Raw genomic sequence first — 19,233 nt, forward strand, 5'->3', positions numbered from 1 at the left:
GGAGGGAAAAGAAGCGGAGCAGAGGGGAAAGAGGTTGGGGAGGGGTCAAGGGTGGGGATCTGGTACAGAGCAGGGGGGACACCTGGGGTTGGTGTCTCTGCTTTGCCGGGGGACGGGGGACCCCCGGCTCCTGCATGAAGGCAGGGTCTATGGACTCAGACCCCAAGGTGTGAGCCCTGGCTTCACCACATACTAGTTCTGTGACCTCTAGGAGCACAAGAATCATTGGAGCATCTAGCTTACAAGGTTGTAGTGAGGACTGAATGACAAAAGGTATATAAAATACTCAGTGCTGCGCCTGTCACAGAGCAAATACTCCACGTACTGTAGCCACTGTGATAAAGATGATGGTGAAGATGGTGGTGGTGGTGATGATGGCAATGATACAGTGGTGATAGATGATGATGATGGTGATGATTATGACGGTGGTGAAGATGGTAAAGGTAGTGGTGGCAGTGATAATGATGGTGATGATTATGACAGTGATGACGATGGTGGTGGTGGTAATGGTGGTGATGATATGATGATGATGGTGAAGACAGTGGTGGTGCTGATGGTGATAATGAGGATGGTGATGAAGGTAATGACATGGTGATGACAGAGATGATGGTGATGATGATGATGATAGTGGAGATGGAGATGAAGATGGTGGTGGGGGTGATGACGGTGACTGGTGGGGATGTTGCTGATGTTGCGGACAGGGATAAAGTAGTAGGGAAGAAGAATTCACAACTTCTTCTCCTGCCTTCCTCCTTTTTGGGACGGGCGTGGGGTCACATACCTATAGTCCCAGCTACTTGGGAGGCTGAGGTGGGAGGATCACTTGAACCTAGGGGTGCTGGGCTGGAGTACACTATGCCTATCGTGTGCCCATACTAACTTCGGCATCAACTTGGTGACCTCCCAGGAGCAGGGGACCACCAGGTTGCCTAAGGAGGGGTGAATCAGCCCAGGTCAGAAACAGCAGGTCAAAACTCATGCTGATCAGCAGTGGGATGGTGCCTGTGAACAGCCAATGCACTCCAGGCTGGGCAATACCCCATCTCTCTTAAGAGAATCCTGTATCCCCTAAATGTTCCATATACCCCCTTAGATGAATAATAAAAGTTTGCCTTTAAAAACATAGTGAATTCTTTGGGCCCCAGGCCTACAAGCTGCTATGCTGAAAAACGACAGACGTGAACCCAAAGCAGCCGGAGATTAAACTGTCTCCCCAAAAAAGTGCCTGAGACTCAGTCCCCAGAGGGAGGGAATGAGAGGGGAGTCTTGGGGGAAAGAGCGGGAGGCTTAGAGGCCACATGAAGAAGAACTCTGCGGGATATGAACAGGGTATTCCACAAATTTTGCTCTGTGGGGTGGGACAATTTCCCCTTTGGTCAACAGTCTGCAGCAGAGATATTTCTCAAGGTTTCTGGATCCAGCAGGGTTTCTTTTGGCTTCAGAAAACTTTACGGTGGAAGAGAGAAGGCTCTGGCTCAGCCGGGTCACTCCAGGATGACAAGGATCAAAGGACCCTGTCCTGGGAGCCAGCCCCTCCAACCCTGTGCTGCTCTCCCCGCCTCCTCTGCCAAGACCCCACCCATCTGAGCCACCTGCTCGGCACCTTGGAATTCTGCCCAGTCTGTGGCAAGGCAAGGGAACACAGGGCTCTCCAAGAAAGAAAATTAAACCATCCATCACTCTGACTGGGAATTAATTAGCACTAATTGCACAAGGGAACCACAGTAGAGACAGACCAAAAAATGGAGGTAGGGGTTGGGAGCAGGGGAGCAAGGGTGAGAGGGGAGAGAGGCCAAGAGGAGGGCACTGCAGGATGGGAGGGGTGGAGGTGGACACCCTGTGCCAACCACCAGGCCAGCGTGCTGGACGCAGGCCCCGGCAGAGCGCATGCCAGTTTCTGGTGGCCCACTGCACTGCGATGATCAATTACCCTTCCTAGCAGACAGCTCAATTCACACACATTCCAGTGGTCAGGGGGCTCTGGACAAACAAATGGCCAAAAAAGAAGGAGACATAACCCAGTAAAAGATCTGAACAGAAAGAGAAAGGCTACTAAAAGCCATTAAGCAGAAAAATAAGCTGCAGTAAGTGTGTTAAAAACACCCAGATAACTGACTATACCTCAATAAAAAAAGAAAAAGAAAAGAAAACACCCAGATAAGTGTGACTGGTTAGCTGAATTAAAAAAAAAAAAAACAGACAAGTTAAAAAGGCAGTTTTTACTCTTTTGTCCTCCACCACCATCGATGCCTCAGTCGAGGAGCCAGCTCCAGAGATTCCAGAGGGAAAGGATCAGATCCAGGAATTTTGCATTATGGGGACAAGTGACTCATACGCAGGATGACAGGGAGATCTTCTGAAACCTAGAAACCTCTGGACGTTTACCACATGAGCACTTGTCTGGCAAAGAATACCTAGGAATTCCTCCCAAATCTTCTAGGGTTGAATGTGAGAAAGAAAAGTTTTACATAGAGAGGTTGTGAGAAAAAGCATGGTGATCACCCAAGTTAAAATTAAGGTTCTACAGTCAGAATGACCATCACTCAAAAGTCCACAAACGACACATGCTGGAGAGGGTGTGGAGAAAAGGGAACCCTCCTACACTGCTGGTGGGAATGTAGTTTGGTACAGTCATTATGGAAAACAGTATGGAGATTCCCCAAAAGACTAAGAATAGACTCACCGTATGATCCAGCAATCCCTCTCCTGGGCATATATCCAGAGGAAACTCTAATGCGAAAAGATACATTCACCCCAATGTTCACAGCACCACTACTTACAATAGCCAGCACATGGAAGCAACCTAAATGTCCACTGAAAGATGACTGGATAAAGAAATTGTGATATATACCATAAGAAATGATCAAATAATGCCATTTGCAGCAATATGGATGGACCTGGAGATTGTCATTCTAAGTGAAGCAAGCCAGAAAGAGAAAGAAAAATACCATACGATATCTCTTATATGTGGAATCGAAAAACAAACAAACTTACTTACAAAACGGAAATAGACTCACAGACATAGAAAACAAATTTATGGTTACCAGGAGGGAAGAGGGTGGGAAGGGATAAATTGGGAGTTAGAGATTTGCAGATACTAACTACTATATATAAAACAGATAAACAACCAGTTTATACTGTATAGCACAGGGAACTATACTCAATATCTTGTAGTAACTTATGCTTAAAAAGAATATGAAAATGAACATATGTATGTTCCTGTATGACTGAAGCATTCTGCTGCACACCAGAAATTGACACAACATTGTAAACTGACTATCCTTCAATAAAAATATATTTTAAAAAAAGGGAATATTCCCTCACACCATACACAAAAATAAACCCAAAATGGCTTAGAGACTTGAACATAAGACAACTATGAACCTCTTAGAAGGAAACACAGGCAAAACATTATCTGACATAAATCTCAGCAATGTTCTCCTAGGGCAAACTACCCAAGCAATAGTTATATAAGCACAAAGAAACAAATGGGACCTGATTAACTTTATAAGCTTAAACCTTGTAAGCTTATACTTAAAAAGAATATGAAAACAAATATATGTATGTTCCTATATGACTGAAGCATTGTGCTGCACACCAGAAATTGACACAACATTGTACACTGAGTATACTTCAATAAAAAATATGTATATATACATATATATACACATATATTATATATATATAAAACTACAAAAGAATAGATTAAATGAAAGTTTCTGCTATATAGCACAGGGAACTATGTTCAGTATCTTATAATAACCTTTAATGAAAAAAGAATATGAAAATGAACATATGTATGTATATGCAACTGGGACTTTGTGCTGTACACCGAAATTGACACATTGTAACTGACCGTACTTTAATAATAAGAAGAATTTTTTTAAAGAAAAAAACAAAAATCAAACCTTATTTACTATTGTAAATGGAAAACCAGCAGCATATGTCATAAATGAAGGCAACTGTAAACATGAATACAGTATAAAACACATACAAAAAAAATTAAGGTTCTAGAGGTTGGGAAATAAAAACATTAACATGATTAAAGTGTAACTATTAGTGGTTCAGTCAGTAAGGAGTGTCCAAATATGGAAAATAGTCAATCATCTCAAAAATTCTTCTAATTTCACAAAAGGGAACAGAATGTGTTTTTTATTAGCTAGGTATAAAAATGGGATTAAGAGTCTTAACGATGTATGTTTTAGAAGTCACTAGTGAAATGAAAACTACAATGTTTACCTCTGAAATCATAATCAATGTTAAACAAAGCAGATGAACGAACGGTAAAAAAGAGAAAGGAACATTAAAAAATGGGAAGCACGTAAGATTACGACAGCAGCCAGACCAGCTAGATCAGAACAATTAAGAAAAGCCACCTCAACTGCCCCGTGTAAAGGCACAGTCCCAAGTTTGATGAAATGAGGTCCACCTGGAGGCACAAGGAAAGCCAAGCAGCACGGAAGGATCTGCCAAAGGAAAGCCTGTGCAGAGATTCTGCTACCAAATTTGATCAAATGACTGGGACAAGTTGCAATATCACCATCAAAGTAAAATTTAAATAGGAAAGGATTACATAAGATGAAAAGGGTAAGAATAAATGACAAAAGGCATCATGCATCACAAGGACACGACATTATTAAATCTTTGTGCAACGTGAGAGGATATTGCTCTAAATATGGCTCTGGGAGGATTAGATGGGTACAACCAATTTATAAAGCAATTCTGCTTTATGTCGAGAGCCGTATACTGCTCATATTCTCTGACCCAGTAATCCTCCACTTCTGATCATCTATTCTTAAGAAGTACTGCAAAATGTGGACAGATAATTCATGTCCCAAGGTTACAGTGTTATTGATAATAGCAACAACCTGGAAATAATCTAACATCCCCAACAACTGAGAAAAGTATGTAAATTGAAATATTTATATTGATGCTTTTAAACAGCTTTAATAACCTGCGAAAAGTACTTGCTAAAATGTTAGGCGAAAAAAAGCAGAGAACTTTCGTGTACAGAATGATATTAAGTATACTACATACACAGAGAAAAAAAGGCTCAGAGGTAATAAACTAAAATGGTAACAGTGGTTAGGGACGGGGAAAAAGCAGTGATTTAAAAATCTTTATACTCTTTCTAAATTTTGCAACAAAGTATGTACCATTTACATAATAAAAACATAACAAGGTCTACATGCATCAAACATGGCTAAATATACAGACATGAAAACATCAGAAATATAATTAAGTGACAAAATATAATTTAGTGTGAAAAATTAGCTCACCACTGTCCCACAGGACAGATAAATTAGGCTAAGTATCTGCTGTAAATGGCATTGTCAGGATAGTCTGAAAGTCTTTAAAATGGGCAAAAAAGAGACCACTGGGTTTCTTGTGTAGTACACTCTTGGCTTATCTAGGTCTTTCCTTCTTTTATAGTTACTTCTAAAACTCTAACATATAAAAAGATGACAATAAAGCAAATAGTTCTCATCCACAGAAATGCATATGAATTTTGTCTGGTAGAATGCAACTGCTTGTTGCCCTGTGGATAGTGACCAATTCTGCATTTATTCACAGATTTGTTTCCGAACTCCGGGTTGCCTATACATGGGATATGTTCTTTGAATTTTCCTTTGAGCCTGTGTTAACACCTTACTGGTTCTCAAATTAATGAGTTAAAAAAAATCTTTGATGTGTACCTCTTATATTTGTACAAGAGACTCTACTGTATCTTTTTACAGAGTTGTCTTTTAACAGCATCTATTTCATAACAAAGAAATGAGAGCTATTTAAAGATTTTATATTCTCAAAGTTGTCAACTGAAATAAATGCACAACGTAAAAGTTGAGAGTTATGTTTTATTTGGTGGACATTTCTGAGGACTTGAACCCCTTCGAGCGGGGGATGACAGCCTCTCAGATTGCTCTGAGGGACTGCTCCGAAGAGGTAGGGGTGGAGCCAGGATATATAGGAGTTTTACAACAAAGACCAGGTAGTTGGAACATTAAAAGATTACTTGTTAATTGAAGAAAACCAGGCATCTCAAGTTAAAGAATTTAGTGCTTTTCTATGTATGGGAGGGAGCAAACAGTTGGGCTCATTGAATTCATTCCTTTGACAAGCACCTAGCTATCTAGGGCCAGTATCCCATACTTTCTTATTCTGAGTCCCCTCAGGGTGCACCATTGTGAGCAGAGGCCGGGTTGCAGGCTTATCTTCACTGGGGGGGGGGGGGGGGCATGTAGCAGCCACTGATGACTTAATGGCTTCAGCACTCACTGTTTACTAATATGGTTTGCAATATTTTTCGTTCACAGAGTACAAGCTACATCTTCTCAAGTATCCATAGGATAATGATCAAGATAAATAACGTAATATGTAGTGAAGAAATCTCAACACATTAAAAATTACTATCAACTACTTGCTTTTATCCTAATACTATGAAATGAGAAATGAGTGAGGACATTAAAAAACTATTAGAGACTACTGAGAAGAAATACTGTGTATTAAAGTCAATTGCTGCAGTGAAAGTACCATTTAAAGGTGTATTTCTAAACGTTCAACCTTAATTACTCCCCCAAATTTAAGCATTTCATTTCACATATGAAAAAGTACAGCAGGAACAATAAACCCAAGGAAATAGAGGTAGGAAATAATAATGATAAAAACTATAAAAACATACAATATAAGGGAAATGTAAATAAATGTATCAGGGGTTGGTTACTAGAAACAACTAATTAAAACAGGCAAAACTCTGTCAAATATAAGGTTTTTAAATGTAGCAAAAAAGGATAAAAATTAAACCAACACCTGAGCTCTAACAGCAGACATTTTATTGAACTTAATTTGCATTAGGTGTCTGTTTTGTTTCACACAGTATTTTAGTTTTTTTTCTTAAAAATAAGAACATACTATGCATAATGGATCATAAAACTGAACACATCCATGGCAGTCTTATTTAAAAATATACCAAAATGGACACCAAAAAGTAAAGAACTAAAATGAGGACTGATCTTAAAATCACTGTTAAAATAACCCCCTCCCCTATTTAGTACCTCAACCCAAGTTAATGGATTCATTCTTTCTATTTTTGAACAGAAAAATGATTCTAAGTTAGAGAAGCTGATTCACACACAGAAAATATTCAAAGCTGCCTACAATTCACTGCCAAACTATCATCCAATCTCAATTTCTCATGGAGAAGGAGATAAAACGGTCAGCTAGTGACAAGGATTCAGCAATGTGGTAAAAGAATAATGCGCCAATTAGGGTTTATCCCAGGAAGCGAAGGACTGACTGTTCAATAGGAGAGAATCTAATAATAGAATCCACCCCATCAATAGCTTATGAAAGATCATATGATCCCTGAAAAATACCAGAAAAGCATTTGAAACAATTTACTACCACCCCCGAAGGCAAAATTGAACGAAGAGGATGCAAAAATATTTTTCAACAGGCTGAAGAGGATTCTAAAATAAGCAGTGGTATTAATATTATAATTAGTGAAGAAATACTAGACAGAAGCATTTGAACATCAGCAGCAAAACAAGGATGGCTGATGTAGGGCCATTTCAATGTTTGCAAATCTGGGGAACATGCGACAGGACACGTCAGAGAAACAGGAACACCTTTCAGAAGTGAAGGTGATCACTAGGTAGCAACTTACATTACAACAGCATATCAACAAAAGCCAACAAGTCAGGTAAAATCAATGGATGCAAGAGAAGTTTCTGAAATAATCAACAAGCTGCATTTCTACAAAAAAAAAAAATTGGTTGGGGGAAGGGTAGAGCTCACTGGTAGAGTGTTCACAAGGTCCTGGGTTCAATCCCCAGTACTGCTATTTAATTAATTAAATAATTTAATCAATCAATTAATTAAATGAATAAAACCCTAATTACCTCCCAATTTTTAAAAAAAAATTGCTTAGAAAACACTCAACAGTAAGAAATGCCCCTTACAACTTACCACCACCACCAACCTACCATAAGAACGCACCAAAGGCTGCATGATTTCCAAGAGCAAAATCTCCAAAACTGCTCTATGTTGAATTGGTAGGCATTAAAATCTTCTCCTTGATGGAGAATTGACTAGTTATGAACAAAGACCAAGAAGCAAGCATGCAGGCTATTAATGCTGAGATAGCATTGCTGGGCAGTGGCCCCATTCACAGATTTGAAAACTAAGGCTCAAGGCAGGGATTGTAATGTGGGCATCTGGTGCACCTCACCCAGCCCATGAAGAATGGAGCTAGGGCCAACACCCCTGTTTGTGCAAGGATGTCAGAGTTTGGGGTCTTTCTGCCCTCCTTTCTAAATCCACTGCCCACCTTGATACCTTCAGAATATCAAATAGTCTACAAGGATGAACAATGAAAGGGAACTGGTCTCACATCCTATTAAAATATACTTTAAAACACCAAGACTCAAAACAGCAGGACCCTAGGACAGAAACCAAAATTTTCCAGGCCCTGTGCTAAGATCCCTTACTTCATTCAGTCCTCAGAAGCACTCTATAAGGTAAATGCTCCCATTCCACAGATGGAGAAACTGAGGTTCAGCAAGAGAAGTGACTGGCTGGGTTCCTTCAACCAGGCCTGGCTGATTCAATCAGCTAAGCTCCCTGGCCTCCACCTGCAAGTGGGTCTGGTGACAACTCTGCAGGGTTTGCCTTTCTGGGCCTCTGTTTCCATAGCTCTGAAAGGAGGGGAGTGACGTCAGCCACCAGCAGAACTGAAGCGAGTGTTCAGTCCTGGCCATCCAAGTCCTTAGGAAGTTTGCTGCCCCTTTTCTCCGTGGGTGCAGAGAAGGAACACCCCCCCACACCAGGTCCCGGGAGAAGCACCAGCCTAGGGAGGATGCAGACTCACACGTGGGGATGGAGCTGGGGGCGGGTGCTTATGCCCACAGAGCTATGATGCCAAGGCACCACAATGCCCAGCTCACAACTGGCCCCATCTCCCAGCCCTCCGTGCTCCTCCCCCACATCAGGACTTCCCTCCACGACATGCAGGGACTCCAGCACTTGGCCCCCTCCCAACACTCCTAGTGGTTCTGCTGCCCAGCTCACGTCTCCCGGCCCAGACACTGCACTCACCACGGACACCACTAGATCCCTGGTCAAGTTCAGATGCTCACATCCACCCCTCTCCCTCCTCACTCATAACCCTGCAAATCATCAGGTCTGACGCCTGTCCAAGGATCCTGAGGGCTCAGTGTGACTGCTCCTCTCTTATAAGACTCCATCCCAGGACCATGCCTGATTCTGGGAAAGGGCTTCACACTCCAAACCAGACCCTGCTGGACAGAGCCATTCGTTGAGCCGCTCCACCCACTTCACAGTTTACCTCACTCCCTCTAGGAGCCCCAGGCAAAGCCCACCTCAGAGCCAGATTCACCCGACACTTGGCATCACAAATCCAGGCATCCTTTGCTGAGGATGCTCTGGGGAAATGTAGAACCAAACCAGCACTCAGACCCTGGACCCCCAGGGGCCACCACACCCACTGACCTTCTTGGTGTAGCCCATGGCCTTCAGGACAGAGTGATTCAAGGTCTCCAGGGAGGCCAAGACGTCCTCATAGTCCCCCATGTGGTCCACAAAGTAATCTGGGGGAAGGGAAGGCAAAGCTCAAGGGTCATGGGAGGACTGTGCCCCTCCCCCCGGGCCCTCCCAACCATCCTGCCTGTGCCCCTCATTCACTACCTCTGCCCAGTCCCACTCCTACCCTCAAAACACACCACACCCAAGTCTTGGTCCCTGCAGAGCGGGCACCTACCACACAGCTCCTTGGTGTCCACGTGGCTGCAGAGACAGAAAGGGAGGGCTCAGAGGCAGGCCTGTCCAGTCCCCCCCCCCCCACAGCAAGCACAGCCCACTGCAGCTGGTAAAACATCTCCCCTGCCTCCTCTCTTTTCATCCTCTGCCTTGACACATTAAGCCCCACTTTACAGATGAGGGAGCAGCAGGTAAAGGACGCTGCCCCCTCCCCAGGGATCCATGTCTATGCATCTGTCTGACCCCATCACCATGCCACCCACCCCAATCCTCTCCCAAAGTCATCGGCTGAGAACACTGTGAGCAGATAGGGCTAAACCAGGGGTTGGGAAGAGGGAAAGAGCCCGAGACTATTACAGGGTGTCAACAAAACTCTCACAAGATGCGCTGCCCTGGGCATCCCTGCCTGCAGGGTCCTGGGGCTCTGCTGAGGGAGGAGAGTCCTCCTGGTTCTCACCCTAGCCCTGCTAGCCCTTGGGTCTGGCAACCCCACTCCCACAGAGGGGAGAAGCATCCAGTCCTTCCTTGGCGGAGGCTGAGCCCACGAAGACCCCCTGCGCAGATGAAGGCACACGCAGCAGCCTCAGAGGCACCAAAGGGCCTGAGCATTCGTGCGGGTTCTGATGACCTTCCCTTTCAGGTCCAGTTCCCTGACACAGAGAGCAGGGGCTGGCTGAAAGTGTGTGCTGGGTGGGACCCAACTCCAGCAAGATGCTCCTGGGAAAAGGCTCGTGGTTCAGAGGCCCTGCAAACTCTGTCTTGCAGGTTCCCCCAGTTCGCATCACATATTAAAATCCTGGGGGCAGATATCACTCAGTGGTAGAGCCCACGTTTGGTGTGCACAAGGTCTTGGGTTCAGTCTCCAGTACCTCCATTAAAAAAAAAAAAAATAAACCTAATTACCTCTCCCCCGCAAAAAAAAAAAAAAAAAATTGTTAAAAGTTCTGACAAATCCTGCAGAAAGGAAGCCTATTTAACGGTGCTTTAAAGCAGCATCTCCCCCATCTTTCCAAGCCATGTGAATGGTTTTGGGTAGAAAGCCGATTTAGCATCCTGAGGAGGGAGTCACACTCCAGGGAACGTTGGATACAAAATTCTCCTAAAAGTCTTTAGAGCTCTGATCTTCTCTAATGGAAAGCCCACCCTGCCCGCACTCACAAGCTGTGTGTCAGTGCCCCTCTCTCCCCTATCCAGCTGCCCAAATGAGGATGAATAATCAACAGGCACCTGCTGAAGCCCTTTCAAGCTCCCTGGGGGGCTGCAGGCACCGCTCAGAACCTCCATCTGGCTCCAGAAACAAAGCATCCCCCTGGAGTGTGCAGCAGGAAGCTGTTTCTTTCAAGTGGCCTTTCCCTGGGCAAGGATGCCCGCGCCACCTGCCCCACCCTGGCTCCCGGCCTGCACCTCCCAGGACACTCAGCCCCACTCTGGTCCAGGCCATCTCTAGCCTGTCACAGGGGACTCCAACTTATCAAATCTGCCCCCAAGCAGCCCCCAGGAACTGAGGTCCTCATAACCTGAGCGGGGTGGAGAAGGGGGCTTCATCCTGCCTGGGGATCCCAAGGAAGTGGGAGGAGTTCAAGCTGGAAAGGGTCAGATTCGTTAGAGGAGAATGTGAGCTTTTGCACTCGATTTAGGGATGAGCTGGGGCTGGAGTTTTTGGCTGACTGAGCTGCAGGTTAAGGTTCTGATGGAGGAGCGGGATGGAGGAAAGGGAGTTAGGTGCAGCAGAAGTAGGGTTACGGTAAGAGTTAGCATCAGTTTGGCTTAAGGCGAGCCCTGGGGAGGAGCAGGGTCACAGAGTTCTTGTTGAGACTAGGGATAAGCACAAAGCGTTGTGGTAGAACTGGGCTAAGTTGCCCTACCTCCCCCTTTCCTCATCCTGCAAAATCCAGGCTCTTTCCCTGCTTCGCCACCTATGCTCAGAAAAGAGAAACACTTGCCAACATCATGTCAATTGGTTCCCTCCCCAAATTGCCCTGACGCAGAGGGGAGGGGGGCAAACAGATCCGGCTTTTGGATTAGGGAGTTTGAGGTCTCCTGCCCCTGTAGTGAGTGGGCAGTAGAGACTGAGTGAGAAAGACGCAGCCACCCGACTCCCTCCAACCCCCCGGAGGGTCTGCTCCTGCCCTACACGCAGCTCACTTGGTGTTGTCAGAGTCGATTGTGTGGAAGAGATCCTCCAGTTCTTTCTCGTTGAGGACGCCATCTGCAAAGAAGAGCTGGAATTCCTCCAAGGACAACTTCCCATCATCTGTGAGGAAGGGAGGGAGAGGGGAGAGCAGCAGGTGTCTAAGAGATGGGACATCCCCAGAGCCAGACAATCCCCAAACTAACAGACGACCTCCAGCTCAGATAATCCCTGCCTGCCCCGCTAATCCAAATTAACCAGCAAACTCCAGCTCAGGGAGCTCACCAACTCATCCAGCTAATTCCCAAACCAACAGACCAACACCCATTTACAAGTAATCCCCAAATCAACAAATGCTGGGGCTCATTATGCCCCATCAATAAGTACAGAGCCCTGTGCCCCGCCCCCACCAATCTTCTCTTCAAGTCACCTGACCATCTACAGGTACAGGTACTACTTAATGTAGCTCCACACCCGTGAGAGGCAGGGCCAAAGTGGGGCAATCTGATGACCACTCTTCATTGTTTCCAAATGCTGAGATAATCTCTACACTCTGAAACTGTCTCCACAGCAGCCTCCTCCAAGCCAGGGTGCTGACGCTGGGGAGGGGATGACCCCTCTCCACGCTGCCTTCGCAGGTTCTGACCAGAGGAGCCAGCTCCAGTAGTGACACAGAGTTCTCAGGGTGCCAGGGATGCAGCCCCGAGGATGCTAAACCACAAGGGGAGGGGTTGCCAGGCCTGGGGCTGCGGTTCTGGGATGGGGGGCAGGGCTCTGGACAAAGGGCACCCCCAAGCAGACGCACGCCACTTGTCCCCTCTATCTCACCTCTTCTTCCTCCACATGCAGTCACCTTGGGCAACAGCATCTGCTGGGGACGTTCTCATGGGGTTGGGCGGTGGGGCAGACAGGCCACCGAGGAGGGGCTCACAGCAGAACTCCAGGGACTCCCTCCCACCTAGGCATTCCTGCTGAGCACACTCTGGCAAGTGATCTCCACCCACCTCCACCTCCTTTCCAAGACAGGCTCCTGTTCTGCCTTAAAGGAGCCAAGTTGTGAGAGGCAGTGGAGGTCAGGGAGAAGGGTGGGCCTGGCCCCTCTGCAGACCCCTTCCACTACTTCCAGCCAGTTTGCAATCAAAGCCCTTGAGAGCCCACGTGACACTTAGTGTGGAGGAGAAAGAAATGCCTTCTTGGTGGGGGAGGGGGAAGCAGCCCAGCGGCAGGCACTGGGGGAAGGGGAGCGCAGGCTGGATCGCAGTCCCCCAGTTCTCTCCGGTAGGTACCCTTATGCAGGGCACTGTCGGCCCAATTGGACCTGGCAGACCTACTTGGGCCTGGAGCAGAAGGCACTCATACATTTTAAAGGCTCCAGAGCTTCTGTCTCTGCTGCCAGCAGCTCTACAGGGGCTCAAAGTCGGGCAACAGGAGAGAGCACTCCTCACGCCTTGCGTGGCTTCCCTCAGCCTGTGTGGAGAGACTCGAAAATAGTGCCTGCATGTTGGGGGGCTGGGGCAACATCCCATATGCCTCCAACATCCCAGCTCAGGGTTCAAGGTCACAGACGAGGAATGAATTTGCGACTCTCAAAAACAAGAACCCCGCAAACAAAAACCCCCATTCACACTCAGAAGACCCAGAAACCAACCATAAAAAGTACATGATACCAGCTGTGAAATCTGTAAACTCAGCTGTGGCTCTTTCTCTTCTGTGAAAGAGACTTTCCAGATTTCCTTTGATGAGACAGATAAGAACCCAGGAGGCACAGTTTAGAACCTGGGTGGACACACAGGGCTCTGGGTGTCCACGCATTCAGTCCTCACGGGCTCCCCGACGGCGTAGGTGACAGAGCCGTACTGGGCACTGAGTGGTGAAGGGACCTGCCCGGGTCCCACAACTGGAGCTTGAACCCAGGCCACCTGGCTCCTGAGTCCATATGCTCTCAACCCGACCTGGGGCAGGGTCTTGTGGCAAGACCCCCAGCCACGGGGCTCCGTGGAAAATCTGGGGACAAGTCTGGACTGAGTGGAAGCCTGCTGGGATCGATTAGTCACGTCTGCCACGGGCCCGGGGCTTGGTGGGGGGTTCTCCCTGCCGCCCTCTGCCCTCTCCGCCCTCTGCCCTCTCCTGCGAGTCCACGCATCTCCGTCCAGCCTGCACTCAGAACAGGCGGAGAGAGGCCCGCCAGGCCTCGGAAGCACAAAGCCTTCTCGGTGACATTTCCCTTGGCTGTCCCACTGCAACCCTCACAAACCCAGATCAGCTAATGAGGAAGCAACATCTGCCCGGGCCTCTGTCCAATTACATGAGTGAGCAGGCCGGCACCTCCAGGACCCCAAGTGGGCCATTTGCAGGTGTCCTCGCTAATTAGCGTGAGCTCAGCCTCTGTCGCAGTGACCTTTGAAATGCCAGGCATCTTCCAGTGTCCCCGTCCCATGGAGGGTAACACCGTCTGGCACTCAGCCCTCCGCTGCAGCCATACCACCCTTCTGGGTGCCATACGCCCCCAGGTGTCCAAGCAGAAAACCCCCACCTTCTGCCTCCCCTTGGGAGCCATGCCCAGTTCCCACCTCCATTTCCATGAAGATGGCTCTGTCCCTGGAGCCATTAAGACAGGACAGCCTGAGCCCTTGCTCCCGTGATCCCAAAGGCTAATTCCACTCCAACCTGCGGCCACAGGCCTAATTTGAGACCACATCCCCCTCTTCTGCCACACAGGCTTTCTCGCTGCTGGGGTCACCCAGGGCAGAGCCAGCATCCAAGGTACTAAACAAGTGTGCACACGAGTGTGCATCTCTGGCTCTGTCTACACCCACACTCATACGTCCGTCCACACAATTCTGCCCACACAATGTCTGCAAACTGTGCTGGGCTGAATTGGAACCACCTGACCTGCTCCCCAGCCGAAGACCTGCGGTCTCTCATGTGCCTTTCCCAAGCCTGGTTTGTGTCACCTGTGAAAAGGGGGGTGGTACTCCTTCTCCCAGTAGGAGCACAGTGAACATCAAATGAGGAGGTCTGTTAACGTCTTGGTGCATAACTGATGCCACTGGCCGCCTCCACCAGGTGGTCAAGTCCTGGCAGTCCCAGCACGGCTGGGAATCAGACACTGGTTGAAAAACCCAAGGGCCGTTTTCCGAGGCACTCATCAGTTGGTCTGAGGGCTCGCTGACTCCTTACAGCGTGCCGAGACCCAAGCCTCCCTGTACCTTCACTACAGCTCTGTGAGCAAGTCTGTCACCTACATTGGCCCACACCAGGGACAAGCCCAAATCCCTACCTGTAAAAACCTCACAATCGGCTGAGGGTTGTGGCCAGCACACTGCAAGGACCTCTCCACCCCAGGCGGGTGCACACTGAAGACTAGAGAGAGGCCTGAATCAGGGGTCAAACCCCCAAACTCCTTTCTCGAATCTCTAATGCTGTTCAGGCCGCGATGGCAATACCATGGCAATTTCTCCAGTGCCATTAACGTCCCCCTACATCACTCTCCTTCCTCCCTGCTTCCTATGGAATTGCTGCTCATGGTCCAGGGTCCCAGAGGCCTGGGAGGAACCAATGTCATACTCAGGGTGCGGTCAAGAGATGGAGACTCCTGGGTGCTGATGTGCAGCCGAGGCCTGAGCACCCCCTCCTGTCTCCGGAGGCCTCACCTTTTACACGAACACGATGGGGAGATAGCTCCAGAGAAACTCTCAGGATCAGGAGGGAGGGGGGCCCGGGCCCAGGCGAGAGCTGTCACCCTGAACTGCAGCTGCAGTATTTTCCCCATGAACAAACACTGAGCACTGCCTGATTCTCTTTTAAAAAGTCTGCCACCCACGTCTCCTCCCGCGTTTTCCTAACAGCCCAGGGAAGGAGGCAGATTAAGTGCTATAGTCCCACTTTACAGATGGGGAAACTGAGGCCCAGAGAGGGCCTGTGCCTTGGTTAAAGTCCACAGAGAGTTGCTCTGGGCCTTAGAATGAGGACCACAGTATTCCTACAAAGCTAGAACACTCTCTGTGGCGGCTGCAAGGTTCAGGTGGGCCTTAGTAAACTTTATTATCCTCTGGTCCCTGCCTTTCAGAAAGGTCCAGGGGAAGTCGGGAGAAGGGGCGTGTCCTGAATTCGCTGGTCAAGACAATGTGCTGCTCACTTTGCTGGGGAGGCTACATGAGGTGGGGGAATGTCCTGGGGGTCCACAGCAGGGCCTCGGCTGCCTTCACGCAGCTGGGTGACCCTGGGCAAGTCACTGACGGACTTGCTAGAACAGGGGCAACAGTGCTGTCTCAGGTGGCTTTGAGGAGGACGGGTGCCTGGGCCTAGGAAGGGCCAAGAGTGAGGCTGGGGGCTCCTTGAAGGGTGGTCTTTGGGCCCTGCCTGGGCTGCTCTGGCCCAGCCCAGCTTCAGGAGGTTAAGGCACCCCAAGCATTTACCACAGGCAAGACATCACAGTGTCACAGACATCTATTCATTAAGACGGTGAACCCGAGGCAGAGAGCAGAGCCGGGACTACGCCTTCTAACTTCAGAGCCCTGCACTGTGAACTGGAAAGAGACAGGTCCCCATTGGGGGACAGCCTGGGAGGGAAACTCACCATTTTTGTCTGCCCGGCGGAAAATCTGCAGGGAAGAGATGTTGAGTCAGTGCCGGCCAGGGAGGGGCAGGCACCCTCCAGTGGCTTCTGACCACCTCCCCTCCAGGTGGGCTTGGGGAAGCTGGGCCCCCTTCTCCCTGCCTTGGGAGGAGACCCTGGACTGGGATCCAGGGACAGAGGGAGGATGTTTCAGGCAGAGGCCCTCCCAACCCGCGCGGAAGCAGCTGCCTCCTCTCCCTTCTGTGCTGCCAGCCTGCCCACGGCCACGCTGACACACGCACACACGCGCGGACACATGCTCACACCCTTCACATGCTGGCGGGCGTGCTTCCAGAACCATCAGTCCCCGTGCTGCACCCACTGTCAGACAGTCACACTCACAATTCGCATCCTGCCCCACGGATGCGGCCACCTGCCTTACACCCACTACCCCAGACCCCTCAAGAGCCTGGGAGTTTGGGTTAAGTCTCAACTGATGTGTCAGCTAAGGGAAACTCCAGGCCTGGTGACCGGACCAGCCAGAGCAGGATGGATTATTTTTTTGGGTGAGGGAGAGGTAGGAGCAGGTTGCTGGGAGCTCAGAAATCCAGGTACAGATGCCAGGTTCTGGCTGCATGGGGGTGGGGGGGGGAAGGGGCAGCTCAATGCCCCTCAGCCCCAGCGGAGACCAGGTAACTCCTCCTCCTGGTATTTGTGGGATCAGGTAAGCCCTGCTGATGGTGGGAGGAGGGGAGGCACCGCTGCTGTGTGTGACCCGAACACCTTCAAGGACAGAACACCCCCAAGCAATGGGAGGACATCCATTATCAGGCACCTGAGGCTGTGACAAACTAAAGCAGCAGCTCAGAGCTGCTTCTCAAACATCCCCCTTCTCTAAGCTGAACCCCAAGTCCAGGGCACTGGGTGGGAGCCACTGTGGTGGGGGTGGAAGTGGGAGCAGTTATCAGAACTCTAGCCTGAGTGGCCCATACTCCTGTTCCTGACCCCAAGGCTCCTGGGGGCTGGGGTCCCACTTCCCAGTGGCTGTGCTGGGTGGTGGTGGTAAACAAGTGATTGGCACGACCACGTGACGTGGCCCCCCCCACCTGCTCATCACCCCATTTCACAGATGAGGAAATGGAGGCTCAGAGCTGGCTCATGGCCAGCATGTGAGGACTCTGGAGCGTACCTCCTGTACCAGGAGAACCTGGAAGGGTCTGGGCAGGGCTGTCCTAGGAGGGTAGCCCAGGGTTCCACCCATGAACTCTGCCAGGGCTGAGAGAGAGAGAGGATCTAGCTGTGCAAGAGTGTGTTTGGGAGGACTAGGGCTCTAGGCACTCACAGCAAAGATGCCCCTCCCAGCCCAGCCCTCTCCTCCCAGGGCCAGCCACCAGCTCCAAGAGGAAGGGAAGGAGAGTGAAAGGAAATCCACGCTCCCCCACACACACAGGGATGTGTCGTACACACACACACAGCTCTCCCAGAAACCCACGATGCACACTCAAGGCACTCCATGCCCTCCGCCACCCACCACACAAGACCCTCACTGGTCAGGCACACCCCACCTCCATGCTGCCACTTGGGCAAAGCTCCTTCCACCTCCTTCCGGCATTCTACAGGGGAAGTCTCCCAGCCCAGCTGGCTGTCCACCCTGTAGAATCTCCCTCCCACAGTGGAGAGTGGGTGGGAGGGTGAGGTGGGGCAGTTTAGGTCCCAGAGGGGATGAGGGGGTGAGGAGAGGGAGGGTGGGGTGGGGAAGGGAATGAAGGACAGAGATGGCTCAGTGGAGTGTGGGTGCCCAGAGGGGTCCAGGCTCACGGCGGATGGGGATGGTCCCAGCTTTACTGAAAGGAGAGGGGAAAACAGATGAGGGGAGGGGGCTTCATTTTTCAAGAGGTGGTGCCTGGCGCAAACGGATCTTTGGGGGTGAGAACACCAGGGCTTAGGGTATAGAGCCAGAGGAGAAACCCCCGGAGCCAGGGGTTGGGGGAGGCGGAAGGGGGTCTCAGAAAAGTAGCGACTCGAGCAGGGATCCGGGATGGAGAGGAGGACGGGGCTGGAGGCGGTCAGGGGCTCCTTTCCCGGGAAGAGATGGAGGTAAAGGGTGAGGTCGGAGCTGGGAAAAAAAGAGGGTTTGGCCAGGACAAAAGTAGGGGGGCGGTGGCTGGGTGGAGGGGCTCCAGGTCCCAGCTCCGCGAAGGTGTGGATCCCGAGAAGTGGAGAGAGGGGGCGGCAGGAGGGGGTCGTCCAGGTCCAGGGACGAGACAGGACTGGCATGGAGACCCGCCGAGACCCGGAGGGGCTGGGGACCGCGCTCTGGGACACGGAGGGGCCGGTGCGGGTCCTGCTCTGGGCCGCCAAGGGGGATGGGCCGGGGGTCCGGGCTTATGGAGAAGGGGTCCTCGCGGGTCCCGGCGGGGACCCAGGAGGGCGGCGTCGGGGTCGCCCCCGTGGGAGGAGGGAGCTCGGGGTCCCAGCCCGCGCGTACTCACGTCCAGGATGACAGAGGTGCCCCCGCGCGAAGAGGCGGGGCTCGGGCCGGGGCCGGGGTCCGTAGCGGGGGGGGCGGGGGCGTCGGGGGCCAGCGGCGCCCGGGGCTCGCCCATCCTGGCGCCCACCCAGCGCAGTAGCCCGCCCAGCGCCCGGCCCTGCGGCGGCGGCTCCCGGAGCAGCCTGTGCGCGCCGGCCCTGCACAGGCGCGCCGCCCGCTCGCACATCGCGCCGCGCCCGCCGCCGCCGCCGCCGCCGCCGCCGCCGCCGCCCGCAAGCC

General features: G+C 50.3%; 1 protein-coding gene across 3 annotated transcripts in view; it reads right to left on the bottom strand.

Annotated features, from left to right (window-relative positions):
• The window catches only part of NECAB2 (N-terminal EF-hand calcium binding protein 2), a 31,079-nt gene that overhangs the window by 10,194 nt on the left and 1,652 nt on the right, over positions 1-19,233 (bottom strand). The window contains exons 1-5 of one of the 3 annotated variants that reach the window (XM_074370352.1): positions 18,956-19,195; positions 16,485-16,509; positions 11,920-12,028; positions 9,776-9,801; positions 9,508-9,605 (exon numbers count right to left, since the gene is read on the bottom strand). In XM_074370352.1, coding sequence (XP_074226453.1) covers positions 9,508-9,605; positions 9,776-9,801; positions 11,920-12,028; positions 16,485-16,509; positions 18,956-19,180 — 483 coding nt within the window. In that variant the 5' untranslated portion in view covers positions 19,181-19,195. The other 2 variants (XM_045505506.2, XM_074370353.1) reach the window with 2 other exon arrangements.

This window comes from Camelus bactrianus, chromosome 9 (genome assembly GCF_048773025.1).
Source record: "Camelus bactrianus isolate YW-2024 breed Bactrian camel chromosome 9, ASM4877302v1, whole genome shotgun sequence".
Lineage (NCBI taxonomy): Eukaryota > Metazoa > Chordata > Mammalia > Artiodactyla > Camelidae > Camelus > Camelus bactrianus.